Here is a 9,790-nt window from a genome sequence, read left to right as displayed (position 1 = left end):
AAATATACTTATTTAAAAATATGTTTTGTTTACCACAACTGAGAATGATTATTCAAAAACAAATTTGAGATAATAATATACAAATTAAGTACAGCCAGATGAGTACAGGTTTATGTCTCATATATTAATATGAATTAAATGTCATATAATTGTTTAATATATTCATATTATTTTCCATAAAACGCATAAACAGGTTATATTTGAGAATACAGAGAAAGCAAGATGATAAACGATAAAAATACATTTAAATAATTTGCTCACTCAGACATTCTGAGCAGACAGGGACATCTAGTGGACAATAAGACATGTAAGGGACTCGAGGAAAAAATAATCATATAAAACAGTATGAATGTACAATAATGTGCTTTTCCTGTCAACATAATGTTATTACGTTATTACATTATTATTAATTAAAGACATTATAATAAATTAACTTTGTATGAATCACTTCAAGTCGTTCATGTTGCTATCACAACATCATCCAGAAGATGGCCTTGTGTGTCAAGCTTCAGACATTTGATTCTTCATACTTTCTCCTTCACCGGCTGTCCTTCGAAAAGAGACACAGCTGGAACAGAATAATTTTTATTAAACCAGTTCATATAACAAATTGTGTTACACTGTATCATGTTATTAATAGTTAATTAGGATGATTAAATCTTTTCTGCTGCAACTTTACAGAGAGTATTTTAGTTTCTTGGTCAGGTTAGTTTATTATAAAAGCACAATATCTTACTTAAGATTGAACATGTGGGCTTACTTGGTGTGCTTCTATGGGATCTCTGTGATGCACGGAGCCCCTCCTTACTCAGTCTGGGCACTGGAGGCCTTACAGGACCAGGACGTATCCCTGCATTCCATTGGGAGGTCTGGGAAAGTCTCTTTATGGAGTCCTTGTTAGACGGAAGTGCTTCTAAGTTCTGTGCTGCCCATTGCGGCCTGTTTTGGTTTTGCTTTGCTGCTGCACTGAGATCCAAGGATAAAAACATCTGGGAAAATATACAAATGAAAGCCTTGATTTCTCTTATATTTTTAAACAGAGAAAGTACATATGTTTTGTTCAATAAAATGGCTGTTTTCTTCCCCCAGCAACAAAGTGCCCTCCTTTTGCTCTGCAGTACATGTCTATGATATCACACATACACAGTCTGATCAGTATTCATGATGCCTCTGGGTTATGACGGCCCTGGAGAATTCTTAGCATGCTGCTGCTGCTGATTTGTATAAGAATCAACAGCACAGTCACATGACAATTATATTAGCTTACCAAAGATTTGGCCTTGCGCAGCTTGTATGTTGAGCGAGATGGTGCTTTCATAGTGTCTTCCTGTCTTATTGTAGCACTTTTCCCCTTTATGAGTCTGCAGAGATAAAGATAGCAGAGCATTTTCTGCTGAAGTTGCACTTATACTTTCAACGTGCACAATTTCAGATCACAAATTGCCCTAAATAATGCAGCATATCTGTTTTTTTGTAATTTTGGGATATTTTATATAATCTAAGGACTCAAGAGTAATACATACTGTGTATATATGTTTACAATTTTGGAGTTGGTAAAAAAAAAAATGTTTTTGGAAGGTTAATGATAACTGTTTTATGCTCACCAAGGTTGGATTTATTTCAAAACAGTAGAGAATAGTAAAATAGTAAAAAAGTTTTAATTTCTTTAAAAAAAAAAAGTTTTACTGACATGTATTTATGTGTGTGCAAAACAAAATAAGCTGTTTACTTACGCTTTTCTTGCATGCTCAATGTGGTCAAGGTTATCCAAGTAGTTAAAGCGTATTATGTCAGTGGGATGCCTGTCTGAGTCTCTCCAAGGTGGAAGACCTTTGGCTGATTTCACCAAGCTATTCCCATCTTTACTCTTCCCATGAAGACTTGAGAGGACAGGGAGTGAACCCTCTATCCCACTGCCAATTACGTTCACCTCAGGGATAATAAACTCTTCTTTCACAGGCGCCTGGAGAATGTGGAAAATGTGCATCACAAAAAATTACATTTATTCCAGTAGATTGGACTCTAAAACAGACTTTCAGTGACATCTTACCCTGGGCCTGCTAACGTGAAGCTCCTGCACTGTCTCTATGTAATGCCTCTTCCATACACCTTGTTCAAATGGTGTTGGAGTAAAGGTTATGCACCAGCCTAGTTTCAGACATTTAGGCATCCACAGCTGGTCAAGCTCACCCAGGTTTTTCCAGTGCCAGCTTACCTGCAAATGAATTAATTACTGTGACCAGAGAATACACAAATGTTATACACATAGTACTGTTTAAAAGTTTAGGGTCAGTATCAGTAAGATGCTTACTTGAATACGCTAAATTTATATTTTAATTCAGCATCAGCACAGATGCAGTAAACTGATCAAAAGTGACAGTAAAGACATGCATGATTTTACCAAAATAATTTTTTTGTTCAAATTAATGCTTTCTGTCAGTCAAAGAATTATGAAAAATATGCATTCGAACATAAGTGATATTTGCACACAGTATGTATATAATATATTTGAGTGAATTAAAATATTCAGGCAATTCCAATAATGTTTTACTTATTTGGTCAATTTAACAATAACACATACCTGAGCACATCTACAGAGGCTTCGGGGGTCAAGGAATGAAAATATATAAAGTGATATGACCCTGGGAAGGACCCTAGTGAAGTCGAGTGCTTCCTCTGGTACCCAGCTGCTCAGAGTTTGTCTGAGATGTTTCAGCTGGCTAGCAGAGCATCTAGAGAAAAAATCTTGCAGCACCTGCTTCCGCTGACTATCTGTCCACTTCTCAAACTGGGGTAAAGAGGAAGAGGGTTCGAGCATATAATCAACAGAGCAAAGAACAAAAACAAGAAACTGTAAACATTGTTACAGTAAGTGCATTACTTACCCACTTTCTAAGCAAATTTCTTCTCTCTTCAAAAACCTGCAAAAGTGTTTACATTTGACATGAAACATTGTACGCTGTAATATCACTAATATCACTGTTTTGGTAGCTGAAAAAATACACCTGAAGTCAACATACTGAAACTGCGATTCTCATGTTAGACAAAGCAGAAGATCATATACTATATTTTTGTTGCACGTACATGAGCATTGGAGAGCTGATGATTTAGAGGTGTCCAGGTACTCAGTTTGGTCTGCATTTTTGTTCTGCCAGTATGGGGCATCTTTCCGTGAAGTTCAGACGTTTGAGTTCCAGCTCCTGCATAAACCTCATATTAGGCACCACAACAGAAATCATATTAGGCACCACAACATTAAGAGCACTTTATCAAAATTACATTCCCATGTTAAGGCCAACGAATGTGCTGTGATTTTCATACTAGCAACAACAAAACGGCCTAGTCGTACAGTGCAATACAGTACAAAAGAGAAAAAAAAATCAAACCTAAAATTTGTAGTAATGTCAACCGGAAATGTTAGCTATCATAACGAAACCATTAAATGTTTACTTGTCCGATATAGATGGTTTTGCTCATCCTGCTCTGTACAGTTTACCAGTCTCCATAGCAATCACACTCCCTTCTCCCTCTGTCCCGCCTCTTTCCAAACGGTGGCTGTGTTCGATTCGCAAACGGTTCGTTCTTTTGAATCGGATCTTTTAAATGAATCGGTTTAAAATGAAACGATTCAGAAAACCGACGCTGTAGTCTAAGTGGACATAATATTTCACTGATGGGACAAAAGTAAATTAATTTAACCGAATAGAACAAATTTATTATTAAATAAAATATTTATTATTTTGTAGTATACAGTTTTACTTTAATTTGGTTGTATGAAAGTTTTATCAACATATGTGTTGACTTTATTAAACATAATTTTATTAATATGTGCAAACACTTTTTTATTTGAGAGATGTAAATTAATTTTAGTATTGTTTAATGTAAATGCTAATTAAATATAGGTTATAATTGAATTCATATTTTTATTAGCAGCATTGTGGCGGCAAAAAACTGGTTTGGGACTGGTGAACATACTATTATAATTAATCGGGGAAATAAATGCATCAAACAACTTTTACAACATATTGTAAATATTCCACGCTTCCAGAAGCGACCGCGATATGACGTAATAATGTCGTCACGTAAAGGAATTAATGACTCGTTTCGAACCGATTCTTCTAAATAAAATGCCCAAAAGAACCGAATCGCAACTTCAAACCACTAAACACACCGCCCCTTATTCGTCATTCCGGGCAAACACAAATCAACAGCACTGACTTCATTTCATTAAAGTGCGGAGACGCTCCTCGTTCCCAAAGGACCCCTGGTCATTGCAGCTATGATGTCCGTGGATAAACCCAAGCCATTCTATGTTTGCATACTAAATGTGTTTTTTTTTTCACCCTCAATCCAGTGACAGAAGTTCTAATGTGCTTTAATATTGAGTGAGAGCAATATTCGTCGGCGCATCGTCGTGAAATGCGCGCGCCCGTGCGAAATCCTCAAAACCCGCAGAAAGACACACAAGGCTCTTATTGTTACAGAAACAGAGTGGAGTGCCAAACGTGAATGATCTCCACTGGAGAGGTAAGAAGGACTTCTTATCATTATCAAAATAAATTTCGTCTTTTAGCATGAGAAAAATTGCAGCAGAAAACCTATTTTGAAGGTAGTTTAATTACAGCAAAGCTGTACGATAGACAGGGTCTCGTGTTAATAAAGGAAAGGGTTATCTGTTGTTCGCTTTTATTTTGAAAAAAAAAAAACGAGATAGTTTTTAAATGTTATCGCATTTAAGTTAAAATCAATAAAGAAAGATCAAATAAAAATCTGTAATTTTAACGTAGGACGTTTGTAATAGCAAAATCCTCGTTCTGCATGATTCCGGTTTTTCTTTATGTTCTGAGGTAGGTGTCAATCATATAAACCGGACCAAGAACATAATTAAAATGATTTTGTGTAAACCGCGTCTCTTGCTGTGAACATCACTGAGAACATGTTCTGTGTTGACAGACATTCTTGAAATAATCACAGCTGTGACAATCACATGTGTCCACACATGGACTACAAAATATGTTAAAACTAAAACAATGATTGTCTGTTTTAAAGTTATCGTATTCCAGTTATTAATCAATATTTAAATTTTTCATATTTTTTTAAATGATCATTTATGGTTCAGTTTAGTCTGAAATCATGGAACATAATTTGGTTCTGAATAGGTTAATACTGTGTTCCTGAGATTGTTCAGTTTTCTTTGCACTGAATACATAGTTACATTGAAGTTCCCCCTAGGTAATACGCTTATAAAGCATCTTTTATTTACTGGCAGTATAATATGGCAGTGCTTTTGATCATACATTGTCCGCTTTGAAAACATTTCCTTCACCTTGAGTGATCTCCAGCCAGATTTTTCATGTTTGAATAAAATGTTGCCCCATTCATGAATAATTCATATTAGCCTGTTCACTTCAAATGTGACATTTCATGCACTTTCTCCCACAGATGTAACCACAGTCACACCTACACTGGATACTGGAAATGCATTGAAAAGTCCTGGAATCTGGCACAGCAAAATGGAGAAGCTCAGATTTTCTTGATACTACCCATCCTTTGCGGGTCACAGCACAGACGGACACACCATGGATCTCCTTTGGGTTCTGTACTCCACGCTGACTGTATGTATGGCCATCAATATGGAAGCTACTGGAAGCCATAGCCTGTTTACCTGTGAGCCTATCACATTAAGGATGTGCCAGGGTCTCTCCTACAATACCACCTTCATGCCCAACCTTCTAAACCACTATGATCAGCAGACCGCTGCTCTCGCCATGGAGGTAAACCACATTACACATGCTGACTGCTCAAACGTTGTGATCAAACTGCATTAGGTTAACCTAGGACTAGTTCTAATCATCATGCTCTATTAACGGCATGACCTCAACAGGAGTCTCATATATATATATATACCATTTTTTGGTTCTCTTTCGCATGTGGCCGTGATGAAATAAGCATCATGTAACTATTCATCTAACAATGTTGCTTTACAGCGGCTTGCTAGTGTATTTCACAGTGGTTGCTGTTATGAGCAGTTAATGGTGATCGGACGCATTGTTTATTTTGATTGCTCTGTAATCTTTGTATCTTCAGCTATAACGCCTGGATTGATTCGAGCCGTTGGTTAATCCTCTTTTCCCGGGCCACAGTATTCAGCTGAGCCCAACTGAAAACAGCTGCATTGGCTTGTTACAGCAGCCAGTCTAACTGTTGAACACACACAGTAAACGTTATCTAAAACCCACTGTCCTCAGTCACAAGGTTTGATTGAACTTGTTCACTCCAGTCCTGCCTTAGTATAATAGAGGGATGGGACAGGAAATTAAAGAGATAAAAAGAAGAAAGAATGGATGGAGTTGAGCTGAGGCAACCCATCTGCTCATCCTCTTGTACGTTTGTGTAGAAATGTGGAGTTACATAACCTTTTGCACTGTAGCCAGCACAAACACACACATAAAGTGATGATACTTTTTAAACCCACTACTGAATGAAGGATTACAAGATCAGTATTGAAATATATTCAGATGCATTTGAACAATAATCACAATTCACGTGTAATACTGCAGATATATTGTCTTAGCATTATATATACAAAAAATTATTAAAATATTTATTTTGTTATATATATATATATATATTATATATAATATTATTATTATATTATTATTATTATTATTATTATTATTATTTAATTTTATAATTATTTTAAACTATTGTTCTTTGCATTTACTTAATAGGTCTGAACCTCTTTTGCATTTAATCATAAAACAAACAGAAAAAGAAAAGCCAAGTGAAGATTTACATGTGATTTTCAAAGGGAATGAAGTCTGCTGAATAACCAGAATTTGGTTGATGAATAGATTTGACTATTTTTGACATCAGTGACTAGAAGTTGACAGTTTAAGCACCAATTAGTCTACTCAAGATGATAAAAAAAAAAGGACTAAATCTTTCATATCATCAGCTCCATACAATTTCTTTCATTCTTAAGGTACACATTAATCGTCCTTGCTTTCAGATTCAAGAACACTGTGGGGCAGTGCTCTGAACTCTTGGCAACCTCAGTTGTGAAGTGGGACAGTTGCCTAAAGGGATGATTTCTGGGATTTGTTTTGGTTGCATACAGTAATGGGAAGGTTCAGGGAGCATTTGAACTGAGCATACAAAGAGAATGCTGGGTAACGCTAACAATATGAGGCATTGCAGGTGCACTGATTGATGTAGCTTGACATCTAGTTAATTTAAACTTCGTCCCCCATATGCCAGACATGCGAAGATACATGACCTTGTCCTCATGTTATTTCTACCCTGGCGTGATTATTAAGGACATCCTGCAGTTGTAATGCAATCTGGCAACTCAAAATTATATCAGTTATATAATTGCTTGAAAATATTTTTTTTTTAGATATTTATGAGGGGGCTATGACTTTTGTGATCTGACAAAAAAAAAAAAATCATAGATATTAATTTGCATGTACGAAAGGGTTAAACAGGATTGTTTATACTATAAATTTAAATATATATGTTAGCATGTAGCAGTTATGGAGATTTATTAATGCATAACCATTAGGACAGTCGATATCGGAATGGAAGGGTTAACCATTATTTTCAATGCAATCCAGATCTTCTTCTTCTTTGTCCCCTCCTCTTCTGTCTGTTTCTCTTCTCTTCTTCACTCCCTCCTCTCTTTTCATCCCTCCCCCCACACAAGGTACTGTGGTTGCCGGGGTAACGGATCCCAATTGTATTGTAACAAAAGAGCAGGCTTTCTCTCTCAGGAGGTGTTCGTCACTCGCACTCTGACCTCTCTCCCCATTACACCCCTCCCTCAAACCGGCCCGTTTATGCATCACTGGTTACCATGGTAGTGCAGTTGAATTCACTGGACACTGCCTTAAGTTAAATAGTGACCGGTGGAAAGGGGGAAATTATATATGTGTGTGTTTGCCCTGTACTTAACACATTGTCACATTCTTTACTTTCATTAAAAAAAATAATAATAATAACTAGAAGGGAATATGAGAATTCATCAAAATTATGTACTCTGGGTTTACGGGTGACGGAAGGAACTAAACCTATTTACTTGTGAATGGACACAGATTTGTAGACTTTCTTCAGTATGCCTTTTTTTTTTTTATGCAACTCTTTTTGCTGCACAAGTGTCTTTGGAGTTTTAAAATCATTTAATTATAACCATATATATCTCTTTTGTTGGTTTTGATTGCTTTCCATTGTCTTCATTTGTAAGTCGCTTTGGATAAAAGTGTCTGCTAATGACTAAATGTAAATATATGTGAAGCACACAGATCCAGCCATATTACAAAAGACTTTATCCAGTTAACAGAGTGCTTCCACATCTCTCTTATATAGCATATCAGCTGTATGGAGTATTTAGTCATATTATATCATGCTTTGAATCACATGCTCACTGCCCAAACAAGAAGAAACAGCCATCGTGCCTCTTCTGTCTTCTGCATGTTTACATGCCTGCCATCACAGTATGTTTTGAATACCCCTAAATAACCTTCCTGAATGCCCTTAAGAGCCTCCAAGGCACTGGAATGGAAGTGTATGTTTGGAAGTGTATGTTTGCCCTTAGGACAGTAGTGAACGAGATGCAACACATTTGAGTTCCTCAGATCACACCATTGATGTAATGTAGCCTGACAGATAATGTTTTTCACCAGATCAGCAAATAATGGAACTAGCTTTATTTTTATCTTGCTTAAAAGCCAGAGTGTGTCCACTCAATTGAGCTCAGAATCGTGTAAGGCATGTCATAAGACCTTCTGGACCCACTACAGCCACAGATGCCACCCTCACCAGCCACAAAGCTGCAACGAGAAGTCAGGCACATTTAGGTTTTATATAATTTTCTATAACCTTTTATTAATCTTTATAAACAAAAGTTCATTTGGCCAGTATATGTTTAGAAGCTACAGGCATTTTTTCACCTGTTTTTATGGTCTGATGGTTAAAGCCAGTGCTCTTTCTCATGTCATGTTAGCGACACATCTCAGTGGTATGCATTATGCTGCGTTAAATATGGATTAGGTACTTGGAAATGATTCCTGGATTTAGATGCTTTGTGTCAAAATGGGCAAGCATAATATCCATCCTAATCCCTTTTTACAGACCTTTTGGGTGGTAGCCTAGTGTGCTGGCAGTGGCTGAATGCTCTCATTATGGATATGTATTATACAGCCAGTATATCATATATGTGTTGGACCATTGCTTTAGGCTGGATGGTTTTGTTTGCAATAGTAAATAATGGTAATACTGTGATTAGCGCATTAGAACATCTCATTGGATTTAGCCTGAACGCTTGGTTAATTTTCTACATATTAAGTGAATTATTGGCTGTTTAGGAACATAATTAAAGTCAACATTGCTTGTAGCTTTTTGAATAGCCAAACATATTTGTATATAATAATCAGTCATTTTGCATTTTTAACAACCAAACACTAGGAGTTATATTTTTAATGATGTAATTTATTTCAACATTTTAAGTCACTAAGCAATATTATTATTTTGTAGTATTATTAGCATTTTTTACAGCCAAACAGTAGGAGTTCTATTTCTTTATATAACAATTATCTACATTATTATAGCATTAAAACCTAGGAGCAATGTTGTAACATTTGTTTTTTAAATTTTTTTTATAATTTATTAGCTATTTTATAACAGCTAGCTATTTATTTAATATTTTTATAATCATTTCAATTATATATAGGATTTTAATAGCCAACCAATAGGAGCAATTGTATTTTACATTTTTATATAGTAATTGGTTAAA

General features: G+C 35.9%; 2 protein-coding genes across 3 annotated transcripts in view; both read right to left on the bottom strand.

Moving 5' to 3' along the window:
* Positions 1–204: 204 nt before the first annotated feature.
* On the bottom strand, positions 205–3,521 carry LOC113062745 (F-box only protein 16). 2 transcript variants are annotated; one of them, XM_026232706.1, is made up of 9 exons: positions 3,451–3,521; positions 3,085–3,200; positions 2,886–2,921; positions 2,582–2,788; positions 2,051–2,215; positions 1,734–1,963; positions 1,268–1,361; positions 761–989; positions 205–568 (listed from the first exon to the last, which is right to left on the bottom strand). In XM_026232706.1, the coding sequence occupies exons 2-9, from the start codon at positions 3,163–3,165 to the stop codon at positions 525–527; spliced, it is 1,086 nt and encodes a 361-aa protein (XP_026088491.1). In that variant the 5' UTR covers positions 3,166–3,200; positions 3,451–3,521; the 3' UTR covers positions 205–524. The 2 variants fall into 2 exon arrangements, with proteins under 2 accessions (XP_026088491.1, XP_026088490.1); XM_026232705.1 differs by having other exon boundaries at positions 3,387–3,505.
* Positions 3,522–8,719: 5,198 nt separating this feature from the next.
* The window catches only part of LOC113062689 (beta-taxilin-like), a 20,147-nt gene continuing 19,076 nt past the window's right edge, over positions 8,720–9,790 (bottom strand). The window contains 1 exon segment of the mRNA XM_026232667.1: positions 8,720–8,828. Within this exon segment, the coding sequence (XP_026088452.1) occupies positions 8,720–8,828 (109 nt within the window).

Source organism: Carassius auratus, chromosome 45 (genome assembly GCF_003368295.1).
Source record: "Carassius auratus strain Wakin chromosome 45, ASM336829v1, whole genome shotgun sequence".
NCBI classification, from domain to species: domain Eukaryota; kingdom Metazoa; phylum Chordata; class Actinopteri; order Cypriniformes; family Cyprinidae; genus Carassius; species Carassius auratus.
The sequence above is the reverse complement of the archived record's forward strand: the minus strand, read 5'-3'. Positions and strand labels throughout refer to the sequence as shown.